At 39.4% G+C, this 20,329-nt stretch overlaps 2 protein-coding genes across 2 annotated transcripts in view; both read right to left on the bottom strand.

Moving 5' to 3' along the window:
- LOC131463829 (uncharacterized) overlaps window positions 1-1,642 on the bottom strand; it is a 136,821-nt gene extending 135,179 nt beyond the window's left edge. The window contains exon 1 of the mRNA XM_058635881.1: window positions 1,417-1,642. Within this exon, the coding sequence (XP_058491864.1) occupies window positions 1,417-1,438 (22 nt within the window). The 5' untranslated portion in view covers window positions 1,439-1,642. The remainder of the gene's footprint in view (window positions 1-1,416) is intronic.
- Window positions 1,643-6,270: 4,628 nt separating this feature from the next.
- Window positions 6,271-20,329, bottom strand: part of atp8b5a (ATPase phospholipid transporting 8B5a) — a 29,096-nt gene continuing 15,037 nt past the window's right edge. Inside the window, exons 5-28 of the mRNA XM_058636397.1 lie at window positions 19,578-19,676; window positions 17,385-17,446; window positions 16,576-16,648; window positions 15,795-15,865; window positions 15,595-15,677; window positions 15,345-15,503; window positions 15,147-15,235; window positions 14,218-14,411; window positions 13,918-14,126; window positions 13,721-13,764; window positions 13,401-13,566; window positions 13,102-13,290; window positions 12,813-12,928; window positions 12,408-12,572; window positions 12,191-12,302; window positions 11,806-11,911; window positions 11,592-11,730; window positions 11,028-11,211; window positions 10,058-10,281; window positions 9,801-9,884; window positions 9,413-9,658; window positions 9,190-9,328; window positions 8,985-9,115; window positions 6,271-7,951 (exon numbers count right to left, since the gene is read on the bottom strand). Of these exons, the coding sequence (XP_058492380.1) occupies window positions 7,622-7,951; window positions 8,985-9,115; window positions 9,190-9,328; window positions 9,413-9,658; window positions 9,801-9,884; window positions 10,058-10,281; window positions 11,028-11,211; window positions 11,592-11,730; window positions 11,806-11,911; window positions 12,191-12,302; window positions 12,408-12,572; window positions 12,813-12,928; window positions 13,102-13,290; window positions 13,401-13,566; window positions 13,721-13,764; window positions 13,918-14,126; window positions 14,218-14,411; window positions 15,147-15,235; window positions 15,345-15,503; window positions 15,595-15,677; window positions 15,795-15,865; window positions 16,576-16,648; window positions 17,385-17,446; window positions 19,578-19,676 (3,414 nt within the window). The 3' untranslated portion in view covers window positions 6,271-7,621. The remainder of the gene's footprint in view (window positions 7,952-8,984; window positions 9,116-9,189; window positions 9,329-9,412; window positions 9,659-9,800; window positions 9,885-10,057; window positions 10,282-11,027; window positions 11,212-11,591; window positions 11,731-11,805; window positions 11,912-12,190; window positions 12,303-12,407; window positions 12,573-12,812; window positions 12,929-13,101; window positions 13,291-13,400; window positions 13,567-13,720; window positions 13,765-13,917; window positions 14,127-14,217; window positions 14,412-15,146; window positions 15,236-15,344; window positions 15,504-15,594; window positions 15,678-15,794; window positions 15,866-16,575; window positions 16,649-17,384; window positions 17,447-19,577; window positions 19,677-20,329) is intronic.

Genomic DNA, 20,329 nt, shown 5'->3' with positions numbered 1-20,329 from the left:
ACAATAGTTTGATGGCGTGAAAATCAATCAGCATGTCTGTCAAAGAAGAACAATTTGTCATCTGGAGAGGAGCCAAAATATTGAACAAACTGGTGAAAGAGTGGGGAATTGTTTCTTTTACTACACTTTGTCTGCGTGAATACATTTTCAGTTTTTCTCTAGAAAAACGTGTTTCCTATTGTGTGAGCAACACCTGAAAGGTATGACCACAGCTATAGTTTGCTGCCGTTACCCACTGACCTGCTTCACTTGAACAGCTGCGGATCGAGTGAGGGCACGTTGGCAGTATGAAGTATCTCATCTAGTTCCATTTCTCTTCTATTGACAATCCAACAACAACTCTATCCCAGCCAACATGTCCATGTGTGCCACATATAGTCAGACTGACACTGCGGACCACAAGGTTTTCAGTCGTGTAACTGAAACCATATGGGACCTACAGTACATAATTTGCCCATTTAGCACCCAGGTAGCTTGGAAAGGGTACTGAGTGAGTGAAGAGGGCAAATTATGTAGGTCAGTTACACAGGTTGAGCCACCATGAAAACCACAGATAAAGAGAGAGAAGACTTTTATACAAAGATAACCCTCACTGTTTGCTTTAGAAACTCTGGGTCGTCTGGGTGAAAAGAAAGGATACGGAAGATAGTCATAAGACTCCAAAAGGAAATATGAAAGATTAGCGGCATCTATTGGACCGATGGAGGTTGTTTTGGTTCAATTGTTCCTCAGCCAAGGACCCCTTAGTAAGAACTATATATATATATATATATATCCCAGGGACCCCCTCATGCATTTCCCTTGTAAAATGAATATACTATTTTAGATGACAATGTATATATGATTAATGTATCCAATGTACTGTGGAGCCTTTCAAATATACAGGCCTATATCAATCAAGAAACCATGTAAAAATGAGTCTGTTGCTTCAAATAAAAAAAAGTTTTAAAATGTATTCCTTGTGGAATTGTTCATGCAAAAAAGAAAACAATTAAAATCTAAGAATATAATTATGTATTTACATATTTTCCAAGTCTAGTGCTGTTGATACGAGTATGAATGGCAGGTGCATTTATTTACATTTTGTGATTAAGCACCAGTATATAAAAGTTTGTGAAACACTTGTTTGAGAATGCATTTAAAAATGAGTCATAAACTTGGTCAATAGCTTTGGTAATTAAAGTATTTACTTTGCTTCAATTACCAATTCTCCATTGGTTTCACACTTATATGGGACTGTTATTTATGGGCTATACAATTCTTTGTTTACTCTTTGGGTTTCATGTGAAGTTTTATATTCCTAATGATTTACTGTACACCATTTCCAGTATACCTGTTTCCATTATTCCATTTGGATATAAAACCGTTTGTGTTTTTAAAAGAAGAATAACCTGCAGGTATGAAGTGAGACCTTACCTCTGACACACAGCAGGGACATCACAGCGGGAGTGTGCGCAACAGTTTCAAAAGCAGGCGAGCCTTCAGTGAGTTAGAATCCCGGTGATTCGCCTGTTGCACAGACAACAGTCTTTGAAAACCTGCTCCTACATGTCGAACACCTTCCGTCTCATCGCGCTGTGTGATAAAAAAACAACAACGTGCAGATGTTTTCCATGTGACGAGTTCAGAGGTTCCTGAGGGTTAGAACGACGACTGAGAGAATAAGTACCGGCTGAAACGCGTTAAAGCTGGGGCGGCTCTTGTGCTGCGTTCAGGGACGGAGATAAAGGTGGGGATTTAGTTTAGCCAAGCGAATCATAGACTGTGAGCAGAACGTCCAGACAATAAATACATGTTTCATATGCAGGAATGAGGATTCTTTTGTGGTTTATAAATATAAGAACAGAGTTAGAGTAAGTTCTTTCCTTTAAAAAAAACCGTACATATTTCCACTTAGTTTTGTGTTTTCAAAGACATGCAAGCTAAATTAAAAAAATACGGGGGTTTTAACCTCTCACTGAGCCCTGCCTCATTAAGACCACCTGTTTTCAATTTAACTTTTACCAACAGTGACCTGTGGCTGGCTGTGACGTCACTTTAATACAGTTGTGGAAACACTTTTTATTATTATTATTATTTTGGTTGTTCCACAGTAACTTTTAAACAATTCCTTGATTGATTCCTCTGATTTTAATTTAACATATGAGTGTAGGACTGCAGATTAATACAACTTGTATTAACAACTTGAAAGAAGAAATGACAGAGTCTAGGACTTAGGACACAAAATACCAGCTCTGGCCTCAGCCCCATGTTTATGGCTAAGTTACCAGCCCAGCGACCATTTTGCTCCTGTTAGCCAGAATGAAGTTACAACTTCAGGAGATTTAACAGGCTGGGTTTATATTGCTGTGATAACTGTCCTGGCCACTTCAAAGTCTGTATTTGATTCACATAGTTCTGATTTTTCCCTCTTGGAATGAGCACGACCCATCCAAAAATATAGTCAGCTATAATCAGTATTGGGTAAATTACGGTACAAGGTTATGTTCTAAGTTACCATGGTGATGTGGGTTCAAAGACTCTAATAATCATATTATTAGAGTCCATAAGTGATTCTTTGCTTGAGTTAAGGCAGGGGTCAGTCAGTCAGTCATCATCTACCGCTTTATCCTCAACCAGAGGGTCGCTGTGCCAATCTCAGCTACATCGGGCGATAGGCGGGGTACACCCTGGACAGTTCGCCAGTCCATCGCAGGGCCACACACAGATAGAGACAAACAACCATTCACTCTCACACTCACTCCTATGGTCAATTTAGAGTGTTCAATGTACCTAATCCCCACATCGCATGTTTTTCGACTGTGGGAGGAAGCCGGAGAACCTGGAGAGAACCCACGCACACACGGGGAGAACATGCAAACTCCATGCAGAAAGGCCCTTGTTCAAACCGGGGCTCGAACCCGGGTCTTCTCGCTGCAAGGCGAGAGTGCTAACCACTACACCACCGTGTGGCCTAAGGCAGGGGTGTCAATCTCAAATGACCTGGGGTCTAGTCTGGTTAAGAGTGGGCCAGTTTACCACCCCTGAGTTAAGGCAGAAACAACAATAAAGCAATCAGAGACGGCAGACTTCACCCCATTCACGCAACAAGCCTCTGGTGCCCCCTGTTGAAACGATTTTCTGGAATTTCTATAAGGGGATTCATAAAAATACAAACAAACCCTAACCCTAACCCAGTGCTTCATATCTGCAGCGGCACACAAGACAGGGACCGTCACTGTCTTGTGTGCCTTCACTACTTTATTTCCTCGAAAATTTAAGCTGGACCGGGAGAATGTGAGGTGACACAAATGTATACATGTCGTCATAAAAGTTACGCATTACAAAAAAATACATTTGTAAAATGAAATAATCGCGAAAAAGTAATAGATTACTGTAATGCATTACGCCAACACTGACTAGAACTGACTTGTTAATGTCTTTTCCACGAGGATGATGCCAAGTAGTCAAACAGGTCCAAACATTAATGTGGAGGTATTGTAACTGTGCACTGATTACTTAAAAAAAAATCCAGCATATCCAAACCAATACTGGCGTTTGTTACATGAATAGCTTTCTATTTTTAAGGCTCTTAAATGCCACATTACATTCATCTGGTAATTAGTGCTGCACAGGTAATCGGTTATGAGAAATGCTCTGCTTTGAACTCGTCCCCACTTAATGCAGGTTTTTGTGTTGTGATAAAAGGTTTTAAAAAACACAGGCCTTGAACATGTTTGATAGTGACAACTATCAGCTGGAATGCAGAGGTAAAACTGCAGAATGATTCAATTTCATTTGCAAGGGTCGGGTGTGGGCCACTGGTAGAATCCATTAAATTTGTAGCAGATCAATAAAGGGGTGGATACAGGAATCTTTAACCTAAACATAAAAGAATGTGTTCAAAAAGGTTCATTGCAGTTCACAAAAGTATACTCTGACTACATTCTTTTCTTGGCTAGAGTAAGTTTGTTTACCTTGATAGTATTGACTACACTTCCTTTTAGTGACTGCCCAGCAGTCACTACAATGGTCCAATAGCACATCCTGGTGGTAGCAGTGACAGAGGGAAGTTTACATGCACAGAAGGAGTTTTTATTTACTACTTTAATATCACCTGTGAGTGTGAGTTAATACTGGACTATAGAATATTTGACATATTTTAACTGCCACCTTTTTTTTCCCATTTCCGCTGATTTAGAGTGCTAGAGGAGTTACATAAATCACACATTTGGCCTAAATATCATGCACAAATGAATTACAGTAGCTACACTTAGACTAAATTCTGGCTTGGTTGCTGGATATATAATTGAACTTAAACAATTGTGATGTAATGCTGGAGCTTCACACAATAACACAAGGCATGTTTGTTTACTTATACATAAATACACCTTTGTGCCAAATCTTTTTTTAACAAGCTTTTCTTTGGCACTTAATGTGAGTTTGATTAGTGAGTGTTTCAGCAATAGTGTATAGGTGATTAAAAACAATTAGTGCAGTGCTATTTAAATAATCACTAGTATATGGCTGGCCCATTACTACTTGTTTTTGAAAGTTTTTGAAACTGCAACATGTCGCCAAAATATGCAGTAAGACTTGGTCTAGAACAACTGGAAACACCAGGATGGTGCTGTTGTGCAGCAGAGATATTACACCATCTACTGGTGACACAATGCATGTAAAAACATTGAAAAAGACAATTGTGGAAAAAAAGCTATTGTGAAATTCTGTTTTATAAATGAACACAATCAAAATGGAATCACTAATGTTTATATAGTGGAGAGTTTACATGCGATATCTGCTTTAAGTGTAATGACAGGAAATCTGTAGAGATGATCACATTGAGTTAATGTATTATCAAAATAGTACCTACATATTAGGGGCAATAAACACAATGTATATTGATGTTTTTATTGCAGTAAAACATATAAAATGATACAAAATGATTATTAGGAAGAGTTGTTCAAAAATCAATAGATGTTTTTTTGTCATGTTTCACGCGAAAATAAAAAAAAATCCTTTCATGTTATGGTTTTGGTCTTCAGGTCAAAGGGAAATAATGATAGTATAACATATTGATAAATACCACTGATATTTACATTAACCATAAAATAATTTATATGGGTGCAATTTCTTTTGGAAAGTATACCACAGTATTACTGGAAATACTTACACACGATGTATGTGAACAAACATATGATTAGGGGGCATTTTCTTTTCTTTCTTTTTTTTTTAGCAAATTCAAAACAACTGGACTTTACTTTTGCAAACAACCTGGAAATATTTGCACTGCATTTTCAAACTTTGAAATCTTTCCTTGAGGAGTACTTCACAATCAAAAATGTCAATTAAACTGCTGATGGAATAAATCAGCTTTAGCTTTGTATAAAAGTCAGACATGAATGAGAAACAGTTTTACCGACAGTAAACTGTGACACACAACTCTTACAAAAATCTTTGGTTCACACTAATACAGGGCTAGTACAATTATGCTCTGACTGAGAAACCTCCAACAGGTTTATGACATCAGGACATCCATCAGCTGTAACTGAACTGTTGCATATACATGGATACCATGAAGTGTGAAGAACAAAATTGTGCATATATAAACATTATTGCACATTTATGGAACTATTCCATTTGGACCATTTGAAAACAATCACACACTAAAAGCACTGCTCGTCCTCGTTGCTAGTAGAATAACATTCATGGATCATACATTCTGTTCATTTTTGTTTCTGTGTTGCCTAAGGCGGAGTTTCCCTTTTCTTTTAATATTAAGGCAGTTTCTTTGTTTTCTCTTGCATCATATCTCACGTCCTGATTTTCAAATACAGTACTTTACTGAGCATTTACTGAGCACTGATACAGTTTTCAATAATAAAAAAAAATGATTCTAAAACATCTGGGCCGGGTTTTCCAGGCCCTGTTCTGCACTCACCGCAGGACAAATATGAACCCAAATGTGTCTGTAGAACTCTGTCCAGTTAGTAGTGTGCGCAGATTATGATGATAAATTCAGCCAAACACAGGTAGACGTGGTTCATTCAGCATTTCGATGTCTGCACTATACATTTGTGACTACACAAAAAGCACAGGGTCTTTTCCCTGCCGCTTAAACATGAGCGTTCTTTCTTTTTTTTTCTTCTAGTTTGTCAGCTGTCACAGACAAAATCGAACATGGGTGGGATGTTAAAAAGCTGCTGAGGCAGACACTCATTATACACACATTCTGTTCTGATCATTGAACTACAATGACAGCCTCACCACATACAATGTGCCAAACTGTTCATTCAACACATGAATCATCTTACATACAGCTTCTTTAACACTGAAGTACATTCTAGAAATGTCATGTTGGACTGCAGACACATTTGTACCACTTTGTATTAAGGGACTATTTTTAAAATAGTCTATTAGTTAACTAATGGCGTTAAAAGTGGTTAATTAATACACAGATCAGAAATGAGACAGTGGGCTGTGGGGCTGTGGATAGTGTTAAAACACATATACTGAACAACTTTCTTTGATGCACAGCTGCAAAAGTACATTTTGTCTCATGTCAGCCATATTATGCAACATTCATCCAGTTAAGTCAGGAGGGACTTGGCTGTAGATTTTGAAACTGGATCCAGACTAAACTGTGATATCCCATGATGTAATTCCCCTCTTTTGATGCTCCTAGATTATTATATTTGATTGAAATTTAGAAGCTGCCAGAGGATAAAATGATTCACTACTAAAGATCCTTTAACACTGAAGATTTAAAACTGGTACTAATGATTTTAGCTTAATTATCCCTGTTTTCCTTTTTTATGTAAATCAAACCTAGGCATCCACTGTGGAGATATGTTTTATCTTCCCAAATGAGTTTGAAATGTTTCCTGAAATTCATCCAGCGCAGTGAAACAAAACAAACAGTTAGAATAAGAGTCTGCAATGCCCTTCAAAATGTGGATGATCCCACAATACTGAATCCTGCTGATTTTCTTTTACCATCTTCTCCATCGAGCCAGAGAAAAAGAACATTTATAACACCTCCCACTGTCATGTGAAGCTGTTAAAGTGCTAACTGCTTACACAGCCTTCGAGATAGGAACATTTAAAAGCTTTAAAAAGACACTTGTGGTACATATATTTAAATAACCAGTGCAACATGTTGCTGGTTATTTCCTCGACAAAGCTCCAATGTGCATCTGGACTCCCATGATTAAAAAAAAAAAATGTCTGGGACGTCTGTAAACATGATGACACTTTCTTCTTCTCATTAAAAAATAAATCCCCCTGTAACTGTGTCTAGTGTCAGAAACATTTCATTTGTTTAAGGAGCTAAATATCCTAACAGGATAAGAAGTGGCTACACATTTAGCTGCAGTTCCCTAATACAAAACAAAAGCAAGTATTTTATCTTAAAAATGTAAATGCTTGAATTAAATGCATAAAGATTTGATTAAAAATAAAATGAAATGCTTGCAGCAAAAACGCTGCTGTGTTTTGCAAATGTTTTTTTTTCTCTGGAAATCCTGAGCGAGTTCTTCATGGTAACAACTTGTGTATAAAACTGAGCATTAAACACTGCCAGTGACATTCAGATGTGCAGTTATCATCTGCTCCCAGGACTTCTCCAAACACCCTCCTAAACTCAGAGGGCGGGATCTCTGATCGTCCTGTACATTTGCAGCGACGTCACCTCCACGTCCGGGGCCTTAGAGTTCTGTGGACGTCCCGTCGGGCTGTATCCGGCCGATCGCCCCATGGGACTGAAGCCCGTGGTGGCGCGACCCATGTTTGCAAAACCCGATGATCGGGACGCAGCGGGGCGACGAAGGAACCGGCCGGACGTCACCAGGTCCCCATAGCCCTGTGCGTGTGAGAAAGCGTAGCCGGAGCGGCGGGAGCTGGTGCGGCGGATGCGGTGACGTTGAGGAGGAGCGGGTGGTGTCGCTTTGGTCTGTCTCACCTTGAACATCACCTGAAAGTTTGAGGAGTAAAAGTGAAAAAAGACATCAAGTGGAGGACGACGTTTTCACGCAGTTTTAGGAAACGTGTCGTCTAAATAGCTGTGTCCACATTCTATTTTAACTCATTTTTTATAGTCTTAGTGTTAATATCTTTATATATTGCAAATTTTTTTGGCAATGCATGTTTATTATTTATTATCATTTTCTTACTGTCTTTGCTGCTGTAACAGTGTACATTTCCCCACTGCACTGATATCTTATCTTATCACACACAGAGTCATCACAAATGCTTCAGAAAAGCCAAGGGGACAAAAATGGCATGGTGCTATTTGTGGACTGTGTAACTACTGGTTGGGAAAAACAGGGAAATACTGATTAAGGCAGATCCTGAGTTCTTGCCTTTGCTTTATTTTATTTTGTTTATGAGAATAGGAAAAGCCCACAAGTGTACAGGAACATAAAACCTTGTTTGATTATACTTTTACGGATTGACAATAATCACTAAACTACAGATCCCAGATCATTTGGAGAAAAACTACTCATTAACTGGCTGTGAGCCCTGCTGTAAGAACTGCGTCACTTTATATTTTGGCAAATTGGCAATTGGCACTAACTTTTCTCATTTACCCTGGATTTTGGGAAAAACTTTCCATCAACCCCAAACTTTCACCCGAAGAAGAACCTACTCGCGACGAGGGACTTTTCAGATTACAAGGAACTCTAGAGGGGCGGGGCTGTGTGCTGAAGAACACTGATTGGTGGAACGCATTTTGTGCAGCACACGCCGAAACAAGTCCAGGAAAAGGACTAAAAGAAGCTCTCCTGTACATCATCAGTCTGATTTGAATACCTTTTCCAGAACTTTGAGGTGTGGTAGAAACACAGAGACCACACAGATTAATGGGAATTATTTTCCCCAGATAAAGTTCCTGGTGATAAAAGTTATGATTGCAATACACTCTCCTGTCTTGCAAGGTTTACAAAACAAATCCTGCAATCCTGCAATCTGTGTATGAGAGTGACAGTGTAAGTGTGGAGTGGTACCTTGTCATTGATGGTGGGGTAGAGCTGAATCCACAGGAAGCGGTAGGTAACCACAGGAAGAATGCACAGAGTGGAAGTGAGGAAAATGGTCAACCAGACATTGGGCTGGTTGAGAGTGTTTCGGGCAGTTCCTGATCAAAACACATGAACAATTTTAGATGAACCAGGTATTTCCCTGTGTAAACGCTGTTTACGGCACACTCACCCATGAAAGAGAAGGCAGACGGCAACATGAGAAACAGGCCGTCACTGTACATGGTGAATGTGACCAGGAAATACATGGCCAGGCTGCCCAGCACAAAGACAGTGTTGACTGCAGTCCAATAAGACATTTCCAAGCCCAACTGCAGACACAGAGACAAAACAATGACTTTTATTCTGACAGCGGAGGACATGTTTAGCCAAGAAGACAAAAGGTTTCCTCATACCTGGATGGTGACGGCAAACAGCAGGCATGTCTGCGTTACGAGGGCAAAGGACTGGTAATTGGCGACGTCCTTCCCGTCGTCTCTCACGGTGTTGTGCATGGCCGCGTAGGGGATGAAGAAGAGCACGAGGGAGCTGTAGCAGCTGTGGAGGGCACACTTGAAGAAGGATCTCTTACTGAAGTAGAGGTTAAGTTGACCGGGGACGTAGAGCTGTGGATGCTGGAAACTCCACACATCGTTCACATCCTGACCAAGACAAAGACATCAAGTTTAGGTTTTTTGAATTTGTCTTTTTGTATCACAAAACAGTCTTCTGTACACTCTATTTATTATATATCCATTACATGTATGTAGAAAAGGTGATATTATAAAAACACATCACAGTTACCTGATCAAACAGACTCATTCCCAGCACAGGTAGTGCTGTGTACACCAGATTGTAAAGTGTTATAAACCACTCATCATACACCGTCTGAAAATAAAATAAAATAAAAAATGTATTAAAAATAAATCCATCTATGAGAAATAAAGAAGAACAAGTTGACACATGTGACAATAAAATTTTTATTATTCATTCATTGGTGGAGCCAATCCCAGCTGACAATGGGCAAAACGCAGGATACACCCCCCCCCCCCCCCACTTACCTGTGCAGAGAAGCCGCAGAAGAAGGCGTACCAGAAATGGACGAAGGTGAAGGTGAAGTTCTTGTAGAAGAAGTAGCGCAGGAACTTGCACATGCGCAGGTAGGACCAGCGGCCGTGCACCAGCAGGAGGCGCTGCAGGAAGCGGAACTGAGCGAAGGAGAAGTCGCTGGACAGAACAGCCTGCATGCCCTCCTGACCTGAGATGCCCACACCTATATGAGCCGCTGTGCAGACACACAGGGGGATGAGAAGACCACATTCAGAGTTGTAGATGTCTAGAAATCCACTATATTTATTCATAACTGATTACTGATGTTTACCTTTAATGTATCTGTAAATTATCTGTTTGATACATTGATTAATTATTGAAATAGGGAAGAAAATTCCTCTAATAGAGGCATTCTCAAATATAAGAATGCTGCAATTATGCAATTAATAAATGATTCCATTTTGGTGGTGACCCCAACATGGATCTGGATTCAGGATTTCTTTTTAACCAATTATTTACCTTGAGAGATAGAGGAGTGTATTGACACTGTGGTGAAACAGCAGCTTCGGTCTAGTTTAGCCAAATGACCATTTCAACTGCACTCTCCACAGAAGCAGTGAGAGATGTATTTTACCAATAGTTGTCACCTCTGTAGCAATCTTTTAAATGTACAATGTATTTATTCCATTGATTTACAGTAAGTGCCATCCAGGTCATAGTCATCTTTTGTGGTTAGAAAGTAGTCTGAGGTTGGTTCACCTCTCATCTAAGGGGCTTTTTCAGTTCTGACTAACTGATGGAAAAACCGGGTGTTTCGCGTCTGAGGCTGAAACCTGTCTAGAGTCATTCATTTGAACAATGCAGATCTTTCAACCCTCTGACCCAGTTTCAGGTTGTTGGTTTCACCCGAGTCCAAGGTGTTCCACCCTGTGTCATGCACATGCCTTTGAGAGAGGAACGTCACATCAAGCTCTACCTTACCTTTGATCATGCTGACATCGTTGGCTCCGTCCCCGATGGCCAGTGTGACCACTTGTTTGTACTTTTTGACCAGCTCGACCACCCGAGCTTTCTGCAGAGGAGTGACCCTGCAGCAAATCACGGATTTACACAGACACGCGGTCCTCAGGAACTCCAGCTCCATGCTGTGCTCCAGAGCGTACGCCTGAAGGGTGCACAGCAGGAGTCAGGAATAACAAAACTGCTGAAAATATTATAATTTAAAGCTTAGCTTCATAGGTTCCTTTTAGTATTTAACGTGTTAATACGATGTTTAAACTGATTCCACAGTGTAATGGCAAAAGAAAAATTACACAGTCCACATTTATGTCGATCCCTTACTTTGTTATGATCTTTGCCAGCATTACAGGATTTTAAATGGAAACTGCTTAAGTAGTAGAAGATCATATATAATATACAAATGTATCAGCTATATGACTATATATGACTAACTATAAAACTATAGAACGAATGTTGAAAATTCACAGTTAATGGAAATAATGAGTAGAATGGAACAGGAATGTATACAAACGTCTCATGACGTACCAGACTGTGGCCGTTAATAACCAGACCGTACTCGCCGCTCACCACCTCATCCGTCATCAATTTCACACCATTAACCACCGTCCTTTCTGGCAGAAACATTGACTCCGGTGTATCTGGTTTCATAGATGTTCGGGCATTTCTGCTCCACAAGAAAATAAACAGATTAATACGTCATTTGATAATCCATGATTTTATTTTATTGTTTTGCTCTGACCTCAGTTCCTCTCTGACGTCCTCCGGCGAGTTGCTGGAGATGATAAAGATCTCATTCATCTCCTCTCGCAGTAGGTTGCATGAGTAGCCAATGTTTTCTGCCGTTTCTGGCAGACACAAATTAGCAGCAGTGAGCAGACAATAACTATACAGTTAATATACAGACCAGAAATAAAAATGGTCAATGGCAAAATGTGGGTTTCAACAATTTCGAGGGAGACAGTCATCCAGGGTTTGAAATATATTTGTGCTGCATTTATTTGTAAGAGAAAAAATTTGAAATATCCTTGACATAAAATACACAAAACAAGTTACTATCATACATTTTAACATAAAACAAGATAAAAAAAAAAAAACACAAACAAAAAATTAAATCTTCTCAGTACCTTGTTTGTCACCAGTCAAAACCCAGACTTTGATGTCAGCTTTGGAAAGCTGCTCAATAGTCTGAGGTACTCCGTCTTGTAACTTGTCTTCTATGGCTGTTGCTCCGAGCAGCTGAACACAATCAAACACGTCGTCATCATTATTATGATACTGTGTGTATTTCAGCTCCAAATAAGAGAAATTCTGCTCCTTTTCCCCTGTTTTATTTCCACTTACCAGGAGGCCGTTCTCTATCTCCTCGTACAACTGGTCCAGTTTGGTCTCCCGGTCATTCATTGTGGTGCTGGCCTCATGGTGGCGCTGTCTCCATTCATTGAAGTAGTCCTCATCAAGATCCTTATAGGCCAGTGCCAGAGTACGCAGGCCCTCCCCAGCAAACTCCTGCAGATCACAGATGCACATAGAGTATTAAGGATTTCAACTTCACGTGTAGGTAAACACATCAAAAAAAAAAAAAAAACCTTCTGTTTTAAGATTTAAGATTTCTATCATGTGAACTTTATTTCTCTAGCTGGATAAGTTAAATACACATGGTGACTTACACACACTTAAATTCATGCATGATGGCAGAACAATCACGTTGTCTTCATGAAAAGGTGCACATCTAACAATACTACTCACATTGAGGTGCTCTGTAGTGACGTCCATCAGTTTACTGCAGGATTGATGCAGCCTCTCGTAGATTATTGTGTCTGCACCTTTACAGTAGAGAGAGAGTTTCCCCTCTGGACTCCGAACTGTGAAAACAAACATGCATAAGAACAAATGTCTTTTGCAAATTGTCTTTTGCAAATTGTCTTTTGCAAATTTGAATGATCTTTTATCCATCTAAAACTCTAGAACTTCTCCAGATACAGAAGATTATCTGAAAAACCACACTATAAACTGCAGGCAGTGCATCATAATATACCTATGACAGACATCCTCTTGCGAACGTTGTTGAAATCCAGGATGGCCAGAAGTTCGTAGCTGCGCTGCTGTCCCATTTCCATGATGGAAATGCTGTCTGGTGTACGTGAGCGAAACACAAAACCAAAGTTTCGGGCTGCTGTCACCAAGGCTCCCTCATCTGGGGACTGGGCCAGGTAGAGAAGCTCACCTGGAGGAGAGAAAATGTCATTCTTTGTTCAGCTGTAATATGCAATCTACATGTTTAATAATGCAAACAACTAAAACCATGCAGTTGGACACTCGTACACACACACTGACCCTCTGTCTTCTCCTCAGCCATGACGGTGTGGCAGAGGGCCAGCAGTCTGAAGAAAGCATGGACCTCTGGGTTCTCCAGCTTCACTGCCTCCACCAAGGCGTGGTCATGGAACACAAAGCGTGGGTCAGCAAGAGGGTTGAAGGAGAAGTCCACTATCACTGTACTCTGGAGAGACAACAGAAAGCTCCTAAGTTTTCTCAAAACACAGTGGTAAGATGTTCACACTGTAATCAAATCTGCGATGGACTTGTGCGAATGACTCACTTCTTTTCTCACCAAAGAGGAAAACAACACTAACACATTGTTCACAGTAACTCACCTCAGTAATTTCTAGTCTTTGACCAGTGTAGTCATAAACATCTCCTGCAAAGAAGAACAAAGATTCCAAGCATATAATGTATATTGCTTTGCTTTCGTTGTCTTTAAATTGCATGTGTATATTGAATCATCTTGACCATAGGCAACTGATGAATTGCTTGCTTTCTGACAGTTTAAAAATCAGGTACCGACTCTTACCATAGGATTTGCCGTTGATGGAGCACTTGTTGAAAATCATGATATTCTGAGTGAGTGTCCCTGTTTTGTCACTGAAGACATATTTAATTTGGCCGAGCTCCTCATTCAGGGTGGTGGTCCGAGCCTCGGCTGGGGTGTCATTGCGAGCGTAGTACATCTTCCTGTCCCAGTCAATGTAGAAGCTGTTTCCTAGTCGAATGATCTCCACACTGCCAAAAAAAGGTGTCGATGTTTGATATAATTTCAACTCCTTTAAAGCCCTTAAAAAAAGCTTTGTGTCTTATTATTTACACACGTTACCTGACATAGAGGGAGATGGGCACCACAGTGTTGAGGATAATGACGTAGGACCAGAATGTGAGGAAGGCCGAGAACCCAGCATCAGTGGCATCTTGCCTCGGCAGGAAAACGGTGAACTGTGAGCCTTCGTTCACCTCCCAGAACCAGTTTCCTATCGCCAGGATGGTGCACATGAAGGCCAGGAAACCAAAGATCTGCGGGGAAGAGGTCAAAGAGCCAAATTCAGAGGTCAAAGTAACACCTGAAAGAGAACAGTATGTATGTGAGGTATGTTAGTACGAGAATCACTTCAACAATGTATGGGAATATACTGTATCATTTATTGCAACCGAGCTGTGCAATAAATAATGTAATAATAATAATAATAACAACAATGATAATAATAATAATAATAATAATAATGATAATAATAGTAATAATAATAATAATAATAAAAAAATAAAAAATAAAATAAAAAATAAAAAATAAAAATAAAAATAAAAATAAAAATAAAAATAAAAATAAAAATAAAAATTATAATAAAACACTAGCAACGTTTTACTCTGTTAATATTTCAATTTTGCATTCTATTTTCATTTTAACCACAACTCTCACAATAATAAAGTTAATAGAATAACAATACAAAAAATAATAATAATACTTTTAAGTGTTCTCCATTACGGAAACGTGTTGCATCCACTTAAAATAACTTTTTTTAAAGTTTTATTTTAGGTGAATACAATACGCTTCCGTACTCCTTTAACATTCTGTTGACAAAGTAATAGTTTCTGCATGTGTCGTTTTGCTCTTACACGCCCCAACACACATCAGCAGTGTTTAGTTCTCTTATTTCAAAGTAGCTACACAATCAATAACTGACCTGTAAATTACACTCATTAAAAACAGCAAACGTGTTCATCTAACAGAGTCAAATGTTGTGTTGGGCTCACACAGAGGACGAGGACATTCATCAGACGATCTATACTCGTCCTCTTGAATGTGCTTTTCCCACAGTTCTGCATTAGCTTTGTTTCTGGACCTGCAAAACAAAACAGAAACACATAAGTCTAAAGAGAATGACACCGAGGAGATGACGTTCAAAATTACATCTGATTTTGTGCAACATTGAAACTAAACGTCACACCCACCTCCAAACAGCACCAGTCCAAAGCACCACTCAGTGTTCCTCAGGGTGCAGCCTCTCAGCAGGATCTTCTTGTTATCTAGTGGGTATTTCTGACCGGCACATGTTAGTGTTCCTGTGAATTGATCGAGGCGGTTGTTGGGGGCCTCACAGCATACCTCGCCTTCAGGGAGCGAGAAGTGACAGCAGGTTTGAGATAGGGCACTGGATAATATTAAAGCCCATAATGTAAGCAGCGTTGCATTTTTTTGTACCATTGAAGTCAGCAAGTTTTTCGACATCGTCTCCAAGGTCTCCTGTCACCGTCAAGGCCTGCCTCACCTTCAGGTTAGTCTCTCTATGGACGACAAGAAGAGAGAGGAGGAAAATACAGAGAAATACACAGAAAAAAAGCAAGTAAGCACGGTATTAAGAAGAATTTCAGTTATGAAGAAGCACAGATACACTGACTCACCCGTCCAGCTCTGCTGTCTCAATATAAACCAGGTTGAGTGGTTCACTGCTGGAGAGCAGCAGGAGGTCAGCCTGGAAGTACACAGGGATTTATCACTGAAAACTGTTGTTAGTTAGAACTGTTGTTGAAAAATGGAGAAAGAAAACACCAAACTGGCCTGTACTTGAGTAATCACACAATATTTCTTAGGAAGAGGAAAATTGTCATTTCCTCAACTTCTAGGGAAACTGATTTTGTGGAGAGATGACGCATGTGTTTTGAAATTTTGGTGCAAATCTGAAAAACAGTGTCGATCCAGGCTTTTTGCCCACTTTCTTTGACAAAACCCCCAAAAAATCATCAAGCTTTTTAACTATTTACACGGCAAATAAACATGAGAATGGTAAATGTAGATGGGAGCCAACGCGGGACAGATGAGGTCACAGAGAAAACACTGTCAAAGGTTCGAGTGTAGCTGCATGTCTGAGCTAAAGTCAGAGGTAATGGCTTTTCACAATCAAACTGTCAACCAGATAATTATTCACAAAAAGAAAAAAAAACAAGGTCTGTCAAGGGAGAGCAGTGCCATTTCTATGAATTCATCCATGCAATCATTTATAGAAGCAGTACACAAGTTGGAGGGTTTTATTTCTAAAAAAACATTTCTTTATTACATTCTTTGCACACGGCGACACTGAGGTGAGGTGTCATGCCGTTCAAAGATAAAAGGAAGACTGCAAATGAAATAAAGTTACTGTAGGTGACATTTTTTGGAGAATGGTTTCATTTTCCCGTTACTCACCGTGACAAACTGGTTGTTTTCCAGCTTGATGATGTCTCCAACCTGGACGTTCATCCATTTCTCGCTGCGTAGTCTGAAAACAGGAGACACATTGTAAGGGCACGTTTGGACAAAACACATCTGAGGGTCAGTCTAATGCGAGTCCCTCCCCTGCACTGCATGTTCCTGTCAGGTTCTTTTATTATCTGTCTCTGTCATTGATAACAAGACATTGCTAAGCAACAATGACATTCTGTTTTAAGGATTTGACCTTTTTGTTTCAATTCATGTTGGTAAATGAAGCATTTTTAAGTCAATTTAATTCATAAAGAAATTAAAATAATCTTACAACCTGCATAGATCAACATTGAGGTCCTCAGACATTTTATTTTATACCTTATATATAGTTAAAATGTGTCTGAAAACATGGAGATTTCAAGCACATTTTCACCTTTGCATGACCTCCAGTTCTTCAGTTTATAGACCCGCCTGCTAGATATTTTGGTCCTGCTGATGTATATTTTTATTCTTCTTTCCTGTATATGGACTCATCTGTTTATTCCTCCTGCGCTAAATAACCTAAACTCTGTCCAGGACAGGCACAGGAAACAGCTGCAGGGTGGTGGGCAGAGCTTGTTTTTGTATCCTGTTGACCTGAAGTCTGCCAGTTGAAACATGAGAGGTGAGCTTTATACGTAGCATCTGACAGATGAAGCATACAAACCTCATTCTACCAGGGACAGAATGGGACTATCAATTTCCCATGATTCACTGAACATTTACAAGTATACTTTAAATGTACATGTACAAACAGTACTACACAGACTTACTTTCTGTCGATAAGGACTTGAGCTTTTCGGTTGTTGACTTGATTGTCGCTCCGGTGACGATTCTGGAAACAGCACACACACACACGCACACACAAATGCACATTAATGTACATATTTATAATGTAGTTAAGAAACCCCCAATGGAGATTGGCTTTTATTATAGAAATAAATCAATTTCACGTTCTCTGCAAAGAAAACTTAACTTATGTGAGCCAACTTTCTATCTGTGGTTGATTATGGTGACATACTGCACAGGCATGCAGCCTCCTCCACTCTGATGAGCCTCGGTTCAGTGTGTCATGCTTCTCTACGTTTCCTTTTCAAAATCTCTCCTTCACCACTGCATTCTCTATGATTTAGTTGGCCGGACATCATTAACAATTGTACATAACAACACTGGTATATGGTCATCCATAGAGCGCTGCTGGTGCTGATACAATGTCTCATTAACTTGAAAGATAAACACAGGATTGACTGGTGCTTAATAAAAGCTTTGGCCTAGGGATATTTTGATCGTTTACAAGTACAACATGTGTAACTAATTAAGTATCTGTAACTATGGCTGCAGCTTTTTTTTTTGCAATTTGATCCATAGTCAGACTCTCCTCCAACAAAAAAAACCCTCTGAAAATATCATTTAGCTACTTCACCCAGTTGGTTCCCTGTTCTTTCCCTGTAGCTGCATCTTCTTTTCTTTGCTGTAATTTACAACACTTTTTACCCAAAAAAGATTTTTCCAAAAACCTTTTTTTTTTTTTGACAATCATTAGATCAGATGTATACACTAACTTTTACAAAAGCATCAGTCTAAGAGCAGATTCAAATGGAATGGAATTCAAAATATCGTGGACGTGTTTTATATCATTTTGCTTTTGTATGGCTGCTACCTTGGCCAGGTCTCCATTGTGTCATTAGAAACAAGTTCAGCTGACATTTTACCTCCTACAATATATTATGTTACATAACTACTATGTGTGTGTGTGTGTGGTGACCACAGAATCAACTCTCTCGTCTTGTCAGACGAATTTGGATAAATTCCTGTATACATCTCAGTGCAGTGCACATCTTCGCAGTCTCATATGAGAGAATAACAGAACATACAAAACAAGAATTAGCTGCGTGATTATGCTTTCTGAGGCACATACTATACTTATAAAGAGATTTCTAATCTAATCTTTATATTACATTATCACTTACAACCTCAGAGATTGTGTTATCATTTCCCATAATGATACTGAAGTGTAAATATGTGTGGGAGGAATTGGATCAAAGAAGAACCACACACGACAGATATTCACCTGAAAATAGACGCTCTCTAAACAGTCTTTCAAGCGGCTTTCTCAATAGGCTGCTTTACCTGTGCAAGGTCATCTCAAATGAAGCCTGACTACTGTGACCTCATTAAAGTAACATATGTGTCCCGGCAATGGCTGTGGTCCAGGACAGATGCTGCTTCTCAACAACAAAAACACTCTTGTTCTCCTTCTTGAGCAAATGTTTAACCCATTGCATCAGTTATTTCCTCTCGGTGGTTTGGTATTAGGTTATTGAGTGTCACGTGCACGCACACAAGCACACGCACACAAGCACACTGGTGCATTTGCTCAGTGAACAGCAGAAGTGAAAACTGATTTTCCTTCCATTGTTTTACAGGTAGGCTACATTTTGCGCCCTCTCAATTCTCGTAAAGCGATAAAAGAAAACCCTTTGTCTGTTAGCAAAACCATATATATATACATATATGTATATATGTATATACATATATATATATATATATGTATATGGTCAACTCCCACTAAAGGTCAGTCTATGTGACATACAGTAAGAGTGAGGAAAGGGGGATTTTTTTGCTATTGCTTTATCAGTCTTGATTCCCGTTCCCAGACCTGAAAACTGCTGGGCAATAGTTTCACAATTCCTAAAAAACACTTCTTGAAATAACTGAAATGAAACACTGGCTGCGTGTTGTTATGTTAAGTAGACCGATGGAGGCTTATGTGAATAAATAAACGAGAGTTGTGTGTTTCCCTCTTAGGAAATGACTTTATCAACACCCATTTTATATTAAAACACACATACTAAATAGGTCTGGACAGCGTTATTGCCTCTGCAATTGCTGTCTCAATACTTTAATGTGCTAAAATCTACCTGTAAATGTGTTTAAAATGTACAATTCTCACACGGACGACTTACAATGTCATCAGTCGCATCCTTGGCTGCCGTCACCGTCAGCACAAGGACCAGAGGCACAACAGTGGTGAACCAGGACAGAGAGGAGATTTGAGGAATCACCTGCAGAATAAAGATCACACTATCAGCGTGTAGTTTACTTTTTGAATGTATTGTAGACAGAAAAATAAGAAAGGAAAAAGAGGAAATGCCAAAATGTCTGAGTGAGAGACAGAAAGTCTACGAGAGAGAAGTTCTTTAAGACACAGGAAACAAACACATGACATGATAACACAAAGGACACTAAAGTATATGTGGACCTACACATGCAGGTGTACAACATGAAAGCAAAAAACAAACAAACATCTGAATGGAAGATGTGGGTGTATCAGGTTTTCCATTTAATAACTTTCTTCTGTGGAGGCGTTTACGAGAAAACTCCATACTGCTTTTTTCCTCGATTTTGCAAACATCATTAATAACATGAACTGGTTTGGATTCCATTGAGATGTGTTTTATGATTTGATACAGTTTAGTTCAAACTATTTGTCTTTAAGTAAGTCATTTTATTAAATGTACTCAATCTAATAATAATACTGCATTATGTTGCAGTCATGTGGTCTGAGGCCCTGTTAGATACATTTAAACACAAATGAACTGATATGACAATGTGTTATTCATTTAAAGTGCTACTAGGCTGTCACACTTCTGTGGAGCAACGTAGCCACTTTGCACAGAATGAAACAACTTCCTGTCACACTTCTTTAATTTCTGCA

This window comes from Solea solea, chromosome 8, assembly GCF_958295425.1.
Source record: "Solea solea chromosome 8, fSolSol10.1, whole genome shotgun sequence".
NCBI lineage: Eukaryota > Metazoa > Chordata > Actinopteri > Pleuronectiformes > Soleidae > Solea > Solea solea.
This window is presented reverse-complemented; position numbering and strand designations above follow the sequence as displayed.